The 19,651-nt window shown below is 41.7% G+C and overlaps 2 protein-coding genes across 2 annotated transcripts; one reads left to right on the plus strand and one right to left on the minus strand.

Moving 5' to 3' along the window:
• The first annotated feature begins 184 nt into the window (after positions 1–184).
• Positions 185–12,797, plus strand: LOC120249595 (probable methionine--tRNA ligase). The gene is made up of 12 exons (XM_039258157.1): positions 185–353; positions 1,308–1,412; positions 1,496–1,666; positions 1,978–2,043; positions 2,655–2,720; positions 3,028–3,141; positions 3,701–3,879; positions 3,947–4,037; positions 4,191–4,259; positions 11,743–11,834; positions 12,234–12,297; positions 12,472–12,797. Exons 1-12 carry the CDS (start codon positions 264–266, stop codon positions 12,574–12,576), a joined length of 1,212 nt encoding a protein of 403 aa, XP_039114091.1. The 5' UTR covers positions 185–263; the 3' UTR covers positions 12,577–12,797.
• Positions 12,798–15,839: 3,042 nt separating this feature from the next.
• On the minus strand, positions 15,840–16,943 carry LOC120249283. The gene is made up of 2 exons (XM_039257789.1): positions 16,833–16,943; positions 15,840–16,784 (listed from the first exon to the last, which is right to left on the minus strand). The coding sequence occupies exons 1-2, from the start codon at positions 16,941–16,943 to the stop codon at positions 15,840–15,842; spliced, it is 1,056 nt and encodes a 351-aa protein (XP_039113723.1).
• Positions 16,944–19,651: the final 2,708 nt, after the last annotated feature.

Raw genomic sequence — 19,651 nt, forward strand, 5'->3', positions numbered from 1 at the left:
ACGTTTTGCAGTTGACTAATTAATAGACAAAGACTATCCTAATCTTGGAACTTTCTGCTCAGGGAGTTAACTGCAATTATAAAAAATCAGATATGTTTCTGCAAATACTAAAAAATCAGGGAGGTTTTTGCGAAATAAACTTGAAAGTATTCGAGTCCAAGGCCATTAACTGGGCCGAGCCCATATCTCCGAGGCCCACGCTCTAGCTCACTGTCTTCATCGTTTCGAGGCGATCGAGGTCGAGCGGGCGAGAGGAAGCAGCGATGTCGGCGGCGATGGAGGCCGGAAGCGCCATCTCCAATCGAAATAGGGCCATAGTTTCCGCTCTTTGTAAACGCCTCTCCATCGATCCCGTAAGCATCCAACGTATCTCGAATCAGAAGATGGCATTTTTTTTTTTTTTAAATTGAAGTCTAATGTTCTAAAGATTTTATATTTTCTTCGAATTTTCCTTCTTTTTTTTGTTTTTGTTTTTTGAGATTTGATGCTGGGGCTGTTGGGAGATCGAAGTAAAAATGATTTTCGAGTAATGATTGTCGGGCACACTGAATCACGTAAAGCGATTGCTTGGTTTTACTGAGTTTTTATGTTGAGCTTGATTCTAGATGGTGGCATGGAGAGAAATTTGGAATTAGAAGTATTTTTAGTATTTAGAAATGAATGCTCACAGTTGGTTATTTGATGGTTTTTCTACCGTGCTTGTGCTTAGAGATTATATATATATATATATATATATATATATATTCTTATTTTTCAATTTTTGAGATTTGATGCTGAGTCTGTTGGGAGAACGATTTGAGAAATGAGAAATTTTGTGAGTTTGGGGTGAAGATTATTTTGTACGAAGAGCTTTGTAAAGCGTGTGTATAGTTTTCTGGAGTTTTTAAGTTCAATTTGATTTTAGATTGGGACCTGGAGTGAAATTTTTTATCTTCAGTGTTTAGAAATGAATGCCTGCTATTGGTTTGCTGAATTAATATTGATCCGAAGTTTGTACATGGAATGTATAACACATGGTTGATATGAACTGATTTCCGATGCCACCGCTGGCTTTGTTATTCATTTCCAGTGTTATTTCTCTAGAAGTATTGTGCAACTGGTTCTGTTTTCCAGCCATTCTTTTCATAGTCCAATTTGGTGGCAATGAATAAGTATATGGGGAGGTTCCATAATTGAGCTTATTCAAATTGGCTTTTCCTCCCATGTGTTTTACACTGCATGCCTTACTTTCAAATTTTGGTGAAGCTACAATTTTATGGATCAGGTGATCATAAGAATGACTGCTTACTGAATTTTCATTCTTGTAGAAGAGTATTTCAACCGATAGTATTGGGGGATATGACCTTATGAGCTTATATTCAAATATTTTGAAATTATCAGCTAGCGGGGTTCACTTAGATAACCAAACTGAGGTAAAATGTATTTTTCGGTTCATTACTTTTAGAGGGGTAAATTATAGATTCTATGTCCATAACCATTGAGATTTTGGTTTTAGATTATGAAGTGGGTCAAATTTGCAAGTGACTTTCCTTGTGAAGCCAATGCTTATCGTGCAACACTTAAGCAGCTGAATGAAGACCTAAATCAAAGGGCTGTTCTTTTGGGTGATGGGCTCAAACCTTCCGAGGCTGATATTATTGTTTTTTCAGCAGTGCATTCAATTTTGGTATCAAGACTCTTCCTTCCCTCTTCATTAGGATGGACTTTTATATTCATACTATTTTCTTGTGCATTTTAAAATGCTACCTTAAACCAGCAGCTCAAAGTGCCACTTGGTATTATATTGCACATGGCTGTGTTATCATGGTGAGAACCAAATTTACATTGCTTGGGTTCATAAGGAACCATATGACATCCAACCAAAGACTGTACTAAAAACAGATTCTGAACTTTTGGAAGTTCTAAATAATCAAACTTTTAAATTATTTAGAGATAATTTGATACCATCTTATTAAACTGTTTTATTTCTCATGACAGACTCATCTTACTAATGCTGAAGTGCAAGAATTTCCTAACTTGATGAGGTGGATGGACTATATCCAGGTTGGTTTGGTTGCTAATTGTCACAAACTCTTTAGAACAATTTACATTTCTATAAGAAGTGCTTTGTAGCATGTAAATTTTTATTTGGATTTGGTAGCCATTTAGGTTATTGCTTACATGATAAGGTATTGCCTTGACAAGGTGTTCAAAATCTCATTACATCTGTAAGGTAGTGTTTCCAAGAGTAGAACACACACGTCAATTATAAACTTATATCAGAAGGCTGTAATAGGGTATCCCCTTCATAGCAATCCTAAATTTGTTGAACTTAACTAGTAATTTGACCTTCTATTTTGCTCATTTCATGTGAACTTCTTGTGATCCTTTTGTTTTATGCTGAAAAATTACTCACATTCTTGTACATTTTTCTAAGAGTTTCCCTTAGGTCATTTTTTCATGTGGATAACTTCTACTCTATTGTCATTTGATGTTGTCCACTGTAATTTTCTTATACTTAATTTTGTATTGTATATTGGGCTGAAAACATCTGGTATATGATTATTTTTTTTTCTTCTTTTCTTCAATAAGAATAATTCTTCTAATTTGATGCTTATTTTGCTCTGGTGAACTTCTGAATCTTTGTTTTGTTTTGTTGTGACAATTATTTGCAGAATAAAGTGGACTTTGGTGGAGCATTTGAGACAGTTGTTGTCAACAAGCCTGCTTTTGAACTTTTTGTGAGTAGTGCCGAAATAGCTGGTCATACTTATTATTGTTAGCATATCATGTTTATATAAATATATTCTCACCAATGTGATCATGACTGGAAAAGCTCATTCTCTTCCATTTGCAATGTTGTCATCTTGTGATGTACATACTTCTCTGAGTGGCACTGTTGCTTGCAGCTTTATTTTGGCTACTAATAATTTCTAGTTGAATATGTTATTTTATTCTACACAAACGAAAAATTTCATGCAGCATCAGACTATTCCTAGTGAAATTATGGAACATATATAAGCCTTATCTTCTTTGTCATTTGTGCAGTTCTCAAAAAAATTAAAGGCAGATAGTGAGTTGCCTTCAAACAAAGCTTCTCGAGATCTGAGGAACGCAGACAAACCTGAACAAAACATAAATGCGAATAAGGGAACTGCAGAGGTATTTAATGTTCTTAACAATTCTGATCTCATCTTGAGTGTGGAACTGATCGGCAATTTTATGTCCAATTGGTTATAATAATAGTGTCTGTGAGGCCATTTATTTTTTTTCCATAGGCTTCTTTGTGGATGATTTGCTTTATCTGTGTCTCTATATATGCACATACAAATTTACATGCATTTTATACCAAAAAAAAAAAAATACATACATGTGTTTGTACATACATCTGTATGCACGTACACACACACATCTGATTATTTGCTGCAGTTAGATGGGTTAGAAAGTGATTTCTTTTAATCAAATAGGTGAGGGTGCAAAAGCAACAATGGCCATTGCAGCCATTGTAGTGAATCATTGTGGCCTAGGATAGCATATGTATACTGAATGTGATACAAATTGCACTTGTTTTGTGCTTTGTAGAATTGGTTGCCACATTTTCATGCATTACTTAAAATGAAATCATGGTTACCTGAAGAGGTTTATATTACTTCATTCATTGTCTTTCTGTTACCAATCATGTGTCTGGTGACACCGATTTACATTGTCTGGAAAATTCCAGAAAAATGTTGCTGCCAATGTAAAAGCTACTGAAACCCCAAAAAATAGTAAATCAACTGAGGAGAAAAAGAAATCATCAGAAAAAGATTCTGCTGAAAAGGACACAGAGGCTAGTATCTCCATTCTTAACATACAGGTTGGTATCATTCGCAAGGCATGGAAGCATCCATCTGCGGACAGGTACTTGTTGCTTATTTGTAGTGGGTATTTTTAACTTTGAGAGATGATTTCCAATCCTTGTATGCAGTTTATTGGTTGAGGAGATTGACTTGGGTGAAGGCAACTTGCGACAAGTTGTTAGCGGTCTTGCAAAGTATTGTAGCCCTGAGCAACTCACTGTAAGAATGCTACTCTTCTCCAAACAGCATTTCATAATTTTTACATCAGATTCTTCTTTTAAACGAACAAGTGTAAAGAAATCTTATTGCTGACTTTTTTTTATTTTGAAAAATTACTGTATGAGTTCCTTATACTACCTTGGTCAAATGCAGAATCGTCGTGTTGTGCTGATTTCAAATGTAAAGCCAGGAAAACTTCGAGATGTGATGTCTGCTGGCTTGGTATGTGTACTTAAGTATTACTGCTCGTCATCTTTTAAAATTTTATTAAGATTTTTTTTTTTTTTTTTTTTTTTTTTTTTTAATTTAAACATCTACTGCTTGACGTGCTGTTGTGTGTGTGTGAGATACCCAACTGTGAAAATGCCTTTTGACATTCCAGAAATGGTTACCATTTTCAGATGTTACACACAAATAATGGAGTATTGTTGGAAGAGCTGTGCTAAGTCTGGTCTACCTATAATGCTTCATCTATTTCTACTGATAGTCAATCTCCTCTTTTTTTCCTCTCTTCTTCCTATACAAATTTTCCTGCCTAACTTTGAAGCTTTAGAAAAGCATATTTACCCATTCCATTCTTCTTTTTCTTCTTTTTTTTTTCTGAAAAAAAAAAATGTTTGCCTGGTATTGGTGGATCAAATTGCAGAATTTCTTCACTAAATTAATGGCAAGTATAAGGGGTGGTCAAAACTTATTGTATCATCGCAGCTGTTGGTTGATTGGTATGTGTACCGCATGGTCAATTTCCTCATCTTACAAAATTTTTCAGTTTATTGTTTTCTTCTTGTGTGGGATTTAGGGAATAGAGACCCTTAGTTTGAGGTTCGGCCTGGTTCTTTGACTTCTTCCCTGTCTTCTGAGTTCAATATAACTGTGAACCTGGTACTTGACTATTTAGTTGGTATTGCTCATTATTTGGGTTTGATATGCACCATACATGTCATTTAGTCTTGAGATTTCATGTTTTTATCAAATGAATTATGTCACTATTTAATTGAACTGAGTATCATGTGTATAATAAACTTTTCCTAGCCCTGGCATGCACTCACTGCTTATTCATGTATGTGTTTTCATGTGGTTCTCTTACCTGGAAAACTAGGGGCCAAATTAGACTTTACTGATTGACTTGAGATTAAAGGCTTATAATGACAAATCTGTTTATGCATGAACATCAAGCTTGATTTGGATATATTTTTAGACTGTTAGATGGTATACCCAGCCCATTGTTGAATTTTAGTGCGCTATGCCATTTCTTGGGGTTTTTGAAAAGAATAGAAGTGAAACTACAAGTCATCAATTCACTCCAACATGGAGTTGATGTCTCAGTTGAGAGCTATCTTTTACATTGAATATTGCTCTCACCTCTCTGGACCATATTGTATGTGCACAGAAGATCTTTCATTGTCCATAAATACAGCTTACGTGTTGAATATATGAAAAATACATCGCCATGCAAGTCATTGCTCGAAATACTTTTGAACAGTCTAGCAGGAGCCCTTTCAGATGCTATATGTAAATTATGGCTTGTGAAATCTGGTCCACCTGCCATGCTCTATTGGCAATCTATCTCCTTTTCCATCTTCTTTGAGAGGATAACAGTGGTGTTGATGCAGGATGTGGGATATCTTCTGAGAATTTTCAGAGAAAAGAAGGAAGGAGATGAGATAGGAGAGAATAAAGATAGAGAAGAAGGATTTAGGCCAAAAGATGCCTTCATTCCATTCATTTCCCATTCATATAGGCGATCCCTTACAGCCATTGTAACAACCTGTCCGTACAGGCATTTTGTCAAGCATCTTATATGCCAGGACAATAGGGGCTGCTGTAACAACCTTGCTAACCAATTGATTCCCTCTAATTACAATCATATATCATCATACTACTAATTCCATACTGAGAATTAAGAATACTATTTCATAACAAAATCTCTGAATTTTGTGTGTGAACAACCCCGAATCTTCCGCGCACTCCTCCTGACGGTTTTGCAGCCCACACATGGAGATGCTTTCGCAACAATTGCCCCGGCCTTCGAAATATCCTTGTCCTCAAGGATAAAATCCGGATAAGTATTCTTGAAATCAATAGCATTCTCCCAAGTCGCATCCTCTTCAGCCTGATTGTTCCACTGGACTAAGACTTCCGAAATTACCTGTCCCTTTTAATAATATCTCTGGACTTAAGTACCACTTTTGGCTCCAAGATTGGGTGCTGGTTCAAAAATTCCTCAGGCAAGGGATTTGTTGAAACTAATGGATCACCCACAAACTTTTTAAGTTTGGAGACATGAAAAACTGGATGTAGCTTCGCCGTCGATGGTAATTGCAAACGATATGCTACAGCGCCCACCCGTTCAGATACCTGGAATGGCCCATAAAAACGTCAAGACAACTTGTGAGAAGCTCGGCGTGCCAGAGAAGATTGCTGATACGGCTGCAGTTTAAGTAACACCCAATCACCATGACTGAATTGTATATCTGTTCTACCAGCATTTGCTTGATTTCTCATGCGAGTTTGAGCTCTCAATAAATTCTCCCGCAGAGTAGCAAGTAGTGTCAACCTGTCAGTAAGAAGCTCATCCACTGATGCGACGGTGGAGGTTCCCGCCAAATAATCAATTAAGGATGGGGGAGGCCGTCCGAAAATTGCTTCAAAGGGTGTCATTTTGATGGCGGAGTGCCAGGCAGTATTGTAATGCCATTCCGCCCATGGTAAATATCTCGACCACAGTCGGGGATTGTCGGCCGTGAAACATCTCAAATAATCTTCCAAATATCTATTTAAGACCTCTGTTTGGCCGTCCGTCTGCGGGTGATAGGCGCTGCTCGTCGCCAACATTGTACCCTGAAGCTTAAACAATTCCCGCCAGAAATTAGACATGAAAATTGTCTCTGTCGGAGATGATATGTGCCAGGATTCCATGTATTTTAATAACATCACGCACCATAATCTCGACCACCTGTGGAGCTGAAAAATTTGACCCAAGAGCTGAGAAGTGGCCATGTTTAGACAACCTGTCCACCACAACCATGATAGTCATCTTCCCATTGGAAGGTGGCAAAGCTGTTATAAAATCCATCGAAATGGAATGCCATATCTGTCCTGGAATTGGGAGGGGTTGCAGCAGCCCTTGAGGAGCACGGTTAAATGGTTTAGTTGTTTGGCACACATGACACTGGGAAACATAGTCTTGCACCGTTCTCCTGATTTCTGGCCAATAAAAAATACCGGTGATGCGCGCTAATGTGCGTTGTACCCCAGCATGTCCCCCAGTAGGAGTAAAGTGAAATTCCGCCAAGAGCAATGGTTGTAATGCTGAATTTGCAGGAATCCATAGTTTTCCCTTGAAAAAAAGGATACCGTCGCGAATTGTGAAATTAGGATGATGTCCCGGATCGCGAGTCACGGCCTCAAGTAATGCCATTGTTTCTGGATGAGATTCATAAGTCTTGCGGATTGCATCCCAAAGAATCGGTTGCGGCCCAGATTCAGCAAACAGAGCATGACAGGACACTGTGAATTCGGGACAGGGCATCAGCAGGACCATTTAGAGTTCCTGGTTTGTATTCAATATCAAAGTCATACCTGATTAACTTACAGAGTCATCTCTGCTGCTCTGGAGTTTGAATGTTTTGGTGAAGTAGTGCTCGAAGACTCTTGTGATCAGTTTGGACTGTGAATCGTCTTCCCAATAAGTATTGGCGTCATTTCTTAATGGCTTCAGTGATGGCGAACATTTCTCTGGCATATGTAGACGATGCTTGCAGACGGGAAGAGAGTTGCTTGCTAAAGTATGTAATAGGATGGCCATGTTGCAGTAAGACTGCTCCCACACCAGAGCCGGAGGCATCAATTTGCATGACGAACGGAAATTTAAAGTCAGGCAATTGAAGAACAGGGGTATTCATCAAGGCCTCCTGTAAATTGTGGAAAGCTCGAGTGGTCGCCGGAGTCCAAACAAAGGCGTCCTTCCTTAGTAAGTCAGTTAACGGAGCTGCCAGAGATGCATAGTGAGAGACAAACCTCCGGTAATAGCCACATAAGCCCATAAATCCCTGTAAAGCTCTGACAGAGGTTGGAATTGGCCAATCTCTAATAGTCGGAATTTTCTCCGGGTCAACAGAAACTCCATCGCCTGATATAACTTGTCCCAAATAACCCAAGGACGCGCGTCCAAACTCGTATTTGGACAATTTCGCGAACAATTTGTGAATCTTCAGTCGAGAGAAAACCTCGCGAAGATGAAGCAAATGTGATTCCCAATCCTCACTGTAGATAAGAATATCATCGAAGAAGATTAGAACAAATTTACGTAAAACTTGCCTGAATGATGAATTCATTAAGGATTGGAATGTCGAAGGAGCGTTTGAAAGCCTAAATGGCATTACGAGGAACTCGTAATGCCCTTCATGGGTTCGGAAGGCTGTCTTCTCGATGTCACTCGGGTGAATCCGGATTTGATGATAACCAGCGCGAAGGTCAAGCTTGGAGAAGACGCGCGCGCCGGCAATCTCATCTAACAATTCCTCCACCGTTGGAATCGGGAAGCGATCCTTCACTGTAACGACGTTTAAAGCACGGTAGTCGACGCAAAAACGCCAAGTGCCGTCCTTCTTCTTAACCAGCAGTACCGGTGATGAAAAAGGGCTGGTGCTTGGCCGAATTATGCCATCCAACAGCATCTCGCTCACCAACTTCTCAATTTCCGATTTCTGGAAATGAGGATATCGATATGGCCTCACGTTTACGGGAGGCACACCGGGAATCAATGGAAGTCTGTGGTCATGATCTCTTATCGGCGGTAACCCCGACGGTACCTGGAACACTGTGGAAAATTCAGAGAGTAGAGACTTGATCTCATTGAGGAAGACGATGGGTGCTTGAGGCCCGATTTTAGGATTTGGATCATTCTGAACTGACTCCACCGTCAATTGATAAAACTGGGCTGCATCCGCACTTGTCTTCCGAATTGATGCAGGTTGCGCCAAATCATATTGTAGGTTGGTTAGCCCACTTAAACGGATTCGGCGACCTTGATAAGAGAATTCCATCCATAATTGGTTATAGTCAAATAAAATAGGTCCCAGGTGTCGCATCCACTGAACCCCTAAGACCACATCTGCACCATAAATTGGTAGTAGAATCAAATCAACGGCGAAAATTGCGTCTTCTAGCTTCAGTTGGACTCCCGTGCATTCTCCCCCGCACGTTAGAGTATCTCCATTACCCACAGTAACCTTCAAGTGGGAAGACGGTTGCACGGTGAGATTCAAGTGAGTCGCCAAGCGAGACTGGATGAAGTTATTCGTCGAACCACCGTCGACGAGTACCACGATATCCTTTCCATTAATAGATCCAGCTAATTTCAGAGTCGAAGGTACAAACTGTCCCATGAGAGCATGGAAAGAGATGGACGGTGTTGGATCCATGGCGCTGTTCTCCTGAATGATCTCCACTGTTGGTTGTGGTTGGGCGAGAGATAGATCGTCTTCGACACAATCAGAATCATCTTGTTCCACCATCAAACAAAGAAACAAAACTGGTTTGCACTTGTGACCTGGAGTAAATTGAGAATCGCAATTGAAGCAGAGGCCCTTCGCCCGTCTAGCTGCCATCTCAACAGGGGTGAGACGCTTGATTGGTAAGGAAGGAGGTCAGGTAACAGGCGGCTGATGGATAGGAGCCGATGGCCGAGGAAAGAAGGCTCGTTGTGAAGCTAGACGACTGTTATTTAGTTTGTCTTCTACCAGCTTCGCCATCCCCACAGCATCATGGAGATCTATAGGTTTCAGGATGTATAGTTCCCGTTGAATGTCGTCCTTCAGCCCGGAGAGGAAGCAATTTAAGAGGCTTTGTTGACTCAAGCCGGTGACACGATTAGATAGGCACTCAAATTCATGTAGATAAGCATCGATTGTCGTCAGTTGCTTCAATTTGAAGAGACTGGCCTCATGATTGACAAACGATGAAGGCCCGAATCTCAATTTAATTTTTCGGGCAAATTCCTCCCAGTGAGAGAGCTGGGTGGTAGCCTGAAGCCACTGAAACCAATGTAGAGCAGAACCTCTCATATAGAAAGCCGCTATTGCAACTCGTTGATCCTCAGGAGTTTGATGGAAAAAGAAATAGTGATTGATCTGGAAAAGCCAGCCTAGTACATCCTCACCAGTGAAGATGGGAACCTCGAGTTTTGGTGGACGCGGCAATGGAAGTGAAGCGGTGGATTGTATGGGTAATGATGAGTGGTGAGATGGAGTAAAAGATGCAGGAAGAGGAAGCAAAGGAGGCTGTACCGGAGACGGAACGGATGAAGATGAACCCCTGTCCAACTGTTGTAGTTTGACCATCATCTCCGCCATTACTGACTGTTGCGCCGCCAGGGAACTTCGGAGGATGTCGAAAGATTCGGTGTGGCTCTTACGAAGAAGATCAAAGGATTCCGAGTGGTGCTGCACTGTAGAACAGAGAGATTCAATCTTCGAAAACACTGAATCATGACGGGCGACGTGATCGGCCAGCGCTGAGAGTTGATCGTCAACAGCACGAGCTCGTGTGACCATACCATCCGTCATAGCGTCAATGAAAGCACCAAATTGATGCAGGATGTGGGATATCTTCTGAGAATTTTCAGAGAATAGAAGGAAGAAGGAGGAAAAGGAGAAAAGAAGGAGATGAGATAGGAGAGAATAAAGATAGAGAAGAAGGATTTAGGCCAAAAGATGCCTTCATTCCATTCATTTCCCATTCATATAGGCGATCCCTTACAGCCATTGTAACAACCTGTCCGTACAGACATTTTGTCAAGCATCTTATATGCCAGGACAATAGGGGCTGCTGTAACAACCTTGCTAACCAATTGATTCCCTCTAATTACAATCATATATCATCATACTACTAATTCCATACTGAGAATTAAGAATACTATTTCATAACAAAATCTCTGAATTTTGTGTGTGAACAACCCCGAATCTTCCGCGCACTCCTCCTGACGGTTTTGCAGCCCACACCTGGAGATGCTTTCGCAACAGGTGTGTTTAGGGGGATTGTCCCATATAGGTTGTATTTGGTTGGTGCATTAGGCCAGGTCCAAATAGAAGTGAGGAGGCAGGAAGCAAAGGACTTACCATCTGCCATAGCAACTGCTGAAGCTTTGGTAGATTTGCGGTTGGCCTCTGCATCTGAAGCAGACAGGTCCAAGCGGTCGATACAATATTACTTATGATACGACTTATGATACCAAAGCTTATTTCATTCTCAATCTTTTAGTGTGGTTTGAAGGAAATCTCTTTTGAAAATTGGTTTGCAGGAAATTTTTTTTTGGAGCTGATTACGCTTGGACTTAATTAAAACTTATCAAAATTAAATAATTTAAATTTTATTTTATTTTTATAGTTAATAACTAGTATTTATTATTATTTAATAATTTAAAAATTAATTATTAGATAAATATATTTAATAATTATTTTTTAGTAAAAAAATATGAATAGGATAACTCAAGGTTGTTCAGTTGGAGAATTTGGCAAACTCACCAACCAAAGCAAGCCCTTAAGTTTTTGAGTTGGCTTTTAGCCCAATTGTGCTATTGTTTATTAATTTGTGTTGTGTTTTTGAGTTTCTGGTTCTATGTGGTGGCTATATCTTTTGTCTGCCTTCGGCTTCTATTTAGGCTGATTTAATATTAATGCACAGTTCATTTGTTCATGTACAGGTCTTATGTGCTTCCAATCAAGACCACACAGTTGTTGAGCCAATAGTACCTCCAGAAGGTGCAGCTATTGGAGAGCGCATAATAGTTGCAGGGTAAGTGTGCGAACACATTTTATTTATCATGTTTCTGGCAATAGAGTCACCTGTAGCAAAGCTTGAGAAATGAGTTATATAAGAAAATGTCTTTTGCCTCTGCTGAAGAGATCTGAGGCTGAATCATGGATTAGGTTCTTACTCTTCTATGCATCCATTTTTCATCTGATGATCTAATTATAATTTATATGTGCTTCTTATATATATATATATATATATATATATGCAAGCTTCACAATATTGCTGGCTAGATCACAAAAGGAGCCCATTAGGAAGCGTTCTATTCTGCTTCCTGAACTTTCTCATTTACTTCTATATGGCATTCTTATCTGCATTTCCTTGTACCCCAGATTTGAGATATCACTTACCTGATTTTTTTCTGCATAACTTTCTATTTAGTCATGATGGGAAGCCTGAGGATGTTTTAAATCCAAAGAAGAAGCAGCTGGAGAAGATAACTCCGGTATGTTGATATCCTGCAATGATATTCCTTTGCTCTTACCTTTTCTCAATTGTGTTAACTAGATAACTATTTAGTCAGAGAACCATAGTTGGAAGCTTTGATCCATCATTTTATTGTCCGGCTGGGGTTGTATTACTGTGATCCAACTGATTTTTTTTTGTTCTTTTCATTTAGCTTATGTTCACGGACGACAAGGGTGTTGCAACATACAAGGGAATACCCTTTATGACATCTGCAGGGCCATGCTCATCTTCCATTCCCAATGCAAGTATCAAATGAACTATGTTTTCCAGTTGTATAATGTTCTATTCAAGTCCTGCATTGCGACTGCTCCTCGCTGAATCGATATCTCTGTATTTGGACACACATTGTATGAATCATATTATGTTTTCCTACTCATAATCCCACAAGTTTTGACAATGGAAGCCGTTTGTCATACTACGGAATTTGTGATATCTGAATGATGGTTCATTAGTGACAGTTTTTATGGGTTTATTTCATTTATGGCCACAAATGTTTATAACGTTGTGGTCACAAAATTTTTTTTATAACACAAAAGCCATTTAATTTTTTTTTTCAATTGCATCTGTAGTCATAATGGCTTGTTTTAAGGTTGTTTTCGGTGTTATATTAGGGTCACATCAGTAAACTCGTCGGATACAGTTTTAAAAACAGGTCATTATGGTTATAGGTGCAACCGGAGAAAAATTTAGTTTTTTTTGTTATAAAAAAAATTTTATGGTCATAATATTATAAAATGTAAATATTTGTGACGAGAAATAAAATGAAACCCAACTTTTATGTATTCATGTTATGGATCCTTTCTCCGCTTAGATGTCCGTATACTGTCTATATTTAGGCTACCTGTACAACTGTTCTTTATACAATAATAGTATTCATGTTATGCGCATGGTTGGAACTTGCAAGATGATGATGCTATACATGATACTTGTACCATGCTCAATGAATAGTCAGTGCCTTCTTTTTAAATTGTTTGATAAGTGTGATATTTGTTAAGATTTATTGAGACAAATGTATTTAGAAAAGATGGGTAAACCACTTCAATTAAAATAGAAATAATGTACAAAACTTAACCACAAGAAGTGGAACAAAACAGAACAAACCAACAAAACAAACCTACTAGTAAAAAGAACACAAAACGAGGCGAAACAACCGCCTCAACCCTCCCCTAGGAACTCAACCGACTAGTCAGTGTGCAAAGAGAGCCCTGCATCCGGAGTGGATGCAACAGCCTGGTCCTCCCTCGTCGAGCACAGAAACTCCAGGCTACGTCTGATGGTAGTAGAATGCTCCTCCATCTTTGTTCTTGATCTATCATTAGCTGTAGAAAACCAGGATAATAATATTCGATCAATCTTCACAATTAGGGCATGAACAGACACCAGAATATCATTAAACATGCAGTCATTCCTAGCCAGCCAAAGATTCCACACAATCGCTTTCACCACTAAGACCCCTAACTCTCTACAGGCCGGTCTGACATATAATCTCCAAGCCCCCCAAACTAGATGCAGGTACTCAGGCAGATCCGGGAGTCCGAACATACGACTGAAGTACCTCCACACCTGCTTTGCCAACAAGCACTGCAAGAAGAGGTGATCCACCGTCTCAGTCGCCGCATTGCACAAGACACAGGTCACCGTCATTAGCCGGTTACATCTTCTGATTTCTAAGTTCTCCAAGGTTAGAATCCTGTTTTTCCGAGCTAGCCAATTAAAAATGTTTATTTTCTTCGGGCAAGTACTCTTCCAGAAAAATTTCGCCAAAGGGCACCGCAGTCCACCATCATTGAGGAAAGTGTAGAAAGATTTCACTGTGAACATCCCATTCCCAGTAAGACGCCACCTTTTCGTGTCTTCGATCCCCCCCTCCTGCACTTGCCTCTGCTCCATAAAAGTCCTCACTTCCGTCTCCTCCATGAATGGAGACCGAGACAAAAGAAAAATTAGGTCACTAACAGTGCCATTTGGATCCAAAGATCTACCAAATTCCTCCTTCCAAATACACATCGGTGCTCTACCACTTAACCAGCTATCTTTCCAAAATAATGTCTCCCTCCCAGAGTTAATGCCATGCACTATACAACTTCGAAAAGCCGGAAGACAATTTAACACCCCTTTCCAGAAGAAGGAAATTCTCCCCGATTGCCTAGGGAACATATTCCAACCGTCCATACCGTAGTTGAATTTAATTACATTGGCCCCACACCACGAACGGTCCGTCATAAATCTCCACCACCATTTCCCAACTAAAGCCTGATTGAACGTCTTTAGGTCCAAAATGCCCCAACCCCCTTGGTCGCGGTCACGACAAATATTATGCCAATTTATGAGTCTGCAGCGCGGATGACTCAAATCCGTCCCAGACCATAAAAAATCACGTCTAATCCAGTTAATTTCCTTGATGACCCAACAAGGTAGATGAAATAAGGACATCCAGTATGTAGGTATCGCAGTAAGCACCGCGTTAATCAACGTGAGTCTACCCCCCAGAGAAACATGTCTTACTTTCCATGAAGCTAGCCTCTTTCTAATCTTAGAAATGAGTCCCTCCCAATCTTGCTTCCTTGGTCTTCTTCCAGAAATGGGGATACCAAGATACGTGACTGGAAGCAAACCCCTTTCACAATGAAGTGTATCCGCCGCATTCACCTCCGGGAGTTTCCTCAACTCCGAAGAATAAAGGCATGTTTTAGAGAAATTGGAAGCTAAACCAGTCATCCCCTCAAACATATATAATATGAACTTAACAATTCGAAGATCTTCTAGGCCATCAGCTGTCAAAACAAGCAGATTATCAGCATAATGAAGATTACACCTTTTACCAAACTCTCCTAACGGCACCCCCACCAGGACCTTTGTCCTTAGTGCATGTGCAAACATCGTACTCAGCACATCCGAAACCAAAACAAACAGCAATGGTGAAAGCGGGTCACCCTGTCTCAACCCACTCTTGTAACGCACATAACCATTTGGAGAACCATTCACCAAAATGGACGCCTTAGAAGAGAACATAATACATTTGATCCAACCTATCCAACGTTCAAAAATCTATGAGGAAGTCCCAATCAACACGGTCAAACGCCTTATTGAAATCTACCTTCAGTATATGGCCAGTTAGCTTACGCTTATGAATGCTAAACATAAGTTCCTCCGCCGTTGCAATGTTGTCAAGGATACACCGCCCTTTAAGGAAAGCAGATTGTTCATTGTCCACCAACAAGTTCAAAACCTTACTTAACCTCGTCGCCAACAATTTAGAAATAATTTTCAGCGAGGAGTTAATGAAACTAATGGGTCGAAAATCCCCCGGGTTTTCCGGTGATTCCACTTTAGGAATAAGCGCGATGCTGGCCCAATTAATTCTCTCTAAGTTGGCGCGGTGCCAGTAAAAATCCTCACAGAGCAATACGAGGTCTCCACTGACCGTATCCCAAAATTGCTTGAAAAAATAAATGGGGAAACCATCTGGCCCTGGGGCTTTATCACCACTAAGCTCCATCACTGCTCTTTTAATTTCCTCTACCGAGAACGGATTCTCCAACATAGTAAGATCCACTGGTTTTTTAACTGAAAAAGCTTCTGGAAATCCACCCTAAGCCTGAAAGATCTCCTACTGCCAAATTGTTGATTAAAATGAGTAGCGAACATCTTGCCAATTTCCCAGGGATCTACAATCAAGGCACCTCCCTGATTCAGTCCAGGAATAAAGTTGCGATTCCTCCTCCCATTTGCAACCGCATGAAAAAATTTTGTATTTTCGTCTCCCTCTTTGAGCCATTGTAACCTTGACCTTTGTTTCCAGTAAACCTCCTCTTGCTTACGGATAACCTCTAATTGCAAGAGCAGATCATTCTCCTTCTGAATTTCCCCCAGAATAAGGCCTCTAGTTTCCTTAGTAGTATCCAGAGTCTCCAATTCCTGCATCAAGGCTAGTTTTTTTAACTTGATCGACCCAAAGTCAAATTTTGCCCACTGAAGTAAGTGAGCCCTGATCCCTGCAATTTTCTTTGAAATAATGTAGGCACCGCAACCCCTGAAGTTGTTCACCGACCACCAGTGCTGCACCAACTCTTGAAATCCCTCTACCGTAGACCAGACCCATTCATAACGAAAGAGCCGTGGCCTGGAAATATGGTTACCCACCTCCAGTCTTAAAGGCACATGATCCGATCCCAGTCTAGGCAGGGACATTTGTACCACTCTAGGAAAATGAGTGAGCCACTCATTATTGATCAGGAAACGATCAAGTTTCACCCAAATGGGTTCCTCTTGATTATTGGTCCAAGTGAATCTTCTTCCCACAGGAGGGGGTTCTTGCAACGCCAGATCCTGCAAAAAGGTGTTGGCTTTGCTGATATCTTCCCAGTTGTAATTACCAGAAGGTTTATCCTCCAAGTTGAATATGGCATTCAAGTCCCCGCATATTACCCATGGAATCCCCCCAACACCATAGACATCCGTCAACTACTCCCAGAACATCCTTTTTCTCGACCGTTCAGTGGGTCCATACACCGTTGTACATCTCCACCTGAGATTGCCCTTCTTTGCCACAAATTCCATCGTCAAGCTGAATTCACCAAGATGAACCAGAGTCCCATCCATCAAAGAACTATTCCAACCCATCGCAATACCCTCCGCCGAACCCTTTGCCGGCACAAAATTGAACTGATCCAAACTAGCACCCCCAATCTCTCTCCAGGTAGCCGGTAAAAGCAATCTAGTTTTGTTTCTTGCAAGCAACATACATCAGCGTAATGTAAATGCAGAAAATCTTTAACTAGAAATCTTTTTTGCTGGCCTACCTAGCCCCCTAACATTCCAGTTTATAATGTTCATAAACAACAAATTAGTTCCCACAACCCCCAGAGGAGGTTGCCACTATTCCTTTACTGGAAGAAACACGAGACAATTCTAAAGAGCGAATATGATTTACACAAGCATTCACATAATCAGTAAAAGAAATCCCACATACATCACAATAGCTAGCAATTTGCAAATTAGACCAATCTGAAATCAACAATGGTTTAGAGCTAGTACCTTTTGCTCCGTCCGCTCCCGCTCCTTTCTTCTTGGTAGACTTAGGAGGTTCAATCAAGTATCCAGCTTTCTCCGTAAAACGGGAAGAAGGCTTTTTGGGTCTTTCACTTTTCCTGAGCCCCTTAACTTGCCCATGCACTTTAGAATCTGGATCACCCTGAAATCCTGGCAACAGTTCTCTAAGATTCCTCTCGAATTCAGTAACCGAGCCATCTGACTCCTCATCCGCTCCCAAAGCAACCTCATCAGATGCTCTAGCTTCAGAACCATCATCCCCCTCATCTAGTAACGCATCACCACTCCGGTCCCTAGTATCACCAAACAATGAGTCCAGAACCAGGGCCCACACCCCTGAAATAAATTGCCACAGGAATCCATCTGGCGGGTCAATAGCAGGGGAAGCTGAAAAATCTCTAGTAGTAAAATAAACCCCCCTGTCATGTTGGCCCTTCGGTTCATTAGGGTCCCCAATCCCTGAAGCCCACTCCGCCGCTGAATCAAAAGTTTGCTTGAATAATGGGGCCTGTCCCACCTGAAAACCCACATCACTAATCAATAATGGGTCACCTAGTTCATCATCACTGGCGGGCCGAGATTTGTGGGCCGAAGGCAAAGAAGGTCCTGCCAAGAGAGCAATTGGATCAATAAACCCACTGTCTACCATTTGGGCCTCCATTGTTTTCAATAAATTCCTCTTCTTAAGGCCTAACACGCTCTCCCCAGCCTCTCTCATATCCTGGTCCAATGGTTCCGATGCCCCCTCAGCCTCGATACCCATAACCTGGTCCAGCGGATCAACTATCACCTCAACCCCGAGAGACGCCTTCTTAAGCTGTTCTGCCCTCACATCAACCTGTTCCCCCTTCTCCTTAAACTGTTCCTCCCTCTCCTTAACGTGATCCCTCATGTTATTCTCATCAACCTCGGACGATGTAATGTTGCCACGTGCCTCCTTAACATGTTCCAGTGGCGACACCTGACGAGGAACCCCTTGCACGACACATCCCAGCTCCGTACCATGAACTCTCACCCACTTTCCTCGCGTCACCGGCCGCTCGGGAGACTGAGCCCTCCGAGATCCCTCGGTCCTTCCCGACTCAGCAGAACGACCGTCGTATCGACGCATGTCCTTGTCGGCCAACGGGATGCACCCATCGGCGTCACCGTGGGAGTATAGCTCGACCACTTCCGGTGGAGATTTAACACCCGAACCCGCCACCCTTCTCTGCTGGCTTTGCCAGTTCATCGTCACTGCTTCATCCTCCGGCGTGGGAGCGAGGCTCAACCACCGCCTTACCCCTCGCTTTATCTGTCACCCTCTTGTCCACCAAAGCCTCTTTGGCTGCTTGATTCATCGTCCCTGCAAGAACAACGTCTCCACCCACCTTGGCATCAAGCACATATCTTCCCAGCTTCCGCCTGAAAGTCGGCATTGCCCCACGGTCGCCTGTAAATAGAACAGTGTACTTCCTCATCCCCATGTTGAAGTCAATCTCCATTGGAAGCTTGACACCGGCCCGTCTCCGAACCAACGCCGAGATAAAATATTTGTGTGGAAGCTTTGCCTGCGAGAGAGCAACTAGTTCCCCCACTGGCCTGAGAACCTCCGCTATAATGGTCCAACACCACGCATGTAATGGCAAATTCCAGATATGAAGCCATTGTCCTTCGCCTGATGCTCTCCCCGCCGCACCCAGCTCCGCCGACCACGGAGAGATGTTTAGCAAACATGGCCCGTCCTTTGTTGCAGCTGAGAAGGATCCCAGCTTACACAGCTCCTTGACTCATCTCTGTTCTTCATCGGCAGTAGAAAGGAGCAATCATTCAAGGGTGTAACCGGTCCGGCTAGCTCCCTGTTGATGATAGACGGGATAACGGCCAGCAAGCTTGATTCGTTGACGAATCCTTCTTTCAACGATAGCACAGCCACTCTCGCCAGTTCCTCCCTCAACTTCTCAGATTCAGGAGGAAGTGCAATAGAGATTTTCGGCCTAGGATTGGAGAGAACCTGTACCGTGTCCGAAACTGGTCTCTGATCTCGCACCGCATGCCACGCCGGAGAGCCTGTCTTCATGTCCAATCGTTTAGATCTGACGTGCAGTTTCTTTCTATGCGGGCTTCTTCTTGGTTCCATGGGGCATCTCGCCGCCATATGGCCCACACACGAGCACCTCAGACATACGACTTGGTGTCTACAATCCGACGTCTTGTGTGTGGTCCGGAAGCAACGACCACATGTGCTGTCCCGCGGCGACCTAGGTCGCTTAGCACTAGTCATCTTGCTATGCCCAGCC

This window comes from Dioscorea cayenensis, chromosome 19, assembly GCF_009730915.1.
Source record: "Dioscorea cayenensis subsp. rotundata cultivar TDr96_F1 chromosome 19, TDr96_F1_v2_PseudoChromosome.rev07_lg8_w22 25.fasta, whole genome shotgun sequence".
NCBI classification, from domain to species: domain Eukaryota; kingdom Viridiplantae; phylum Streptophyta; class Magnoliopsida; order Dioscoreales; family Dioscoreaceae; genus Dioscorea; species Dioscorea cayenensis.

What these genes read in the sequence shown, in the direction of transcription:
- LOC120249283 (XM_039257789.1), bottom strand. Translation starts at nt 16,943, where the DNA reads ATGGGTTGGAATAGTTCTTTGATGGATGGGACTCTGGTTCATCTTGGT. An exon ending in TCAGGTGGAGATGTACAACG is followed by an intron (nt 16,785 to 16,832) that starts GTGTATGGACCC and finishes TTCTGGGAGTAG; the next exon opens with TTGACGGATGTCTATGGTGT.
- LOC120249595 (XM_039258157.1), top strand. Translation starts at nt 264, where the DNA reads ATGTCGGCGGCGATGGAGGCCGGAAGCGCCATCTCCAATCGAAATAGG. An exon ending in CGAATAAGGGAACTGCAGAG is followed by an intron (nt 3,142 to 3,700) that starts GTATTTAATGTT and finishes GGAAAATTCCAG; the next exon opens with AAAAATGTTGCTGCCAATGT. An exon ending in GAGCGCATAATAGTTGCAGG is followed by an intron (nt 11,835 to 12,233) that starts GTAAGTGTGCGA and finishes CTTTCTATTTAG; the next exon opens with TCATGATGGGAAGCCTGAGG.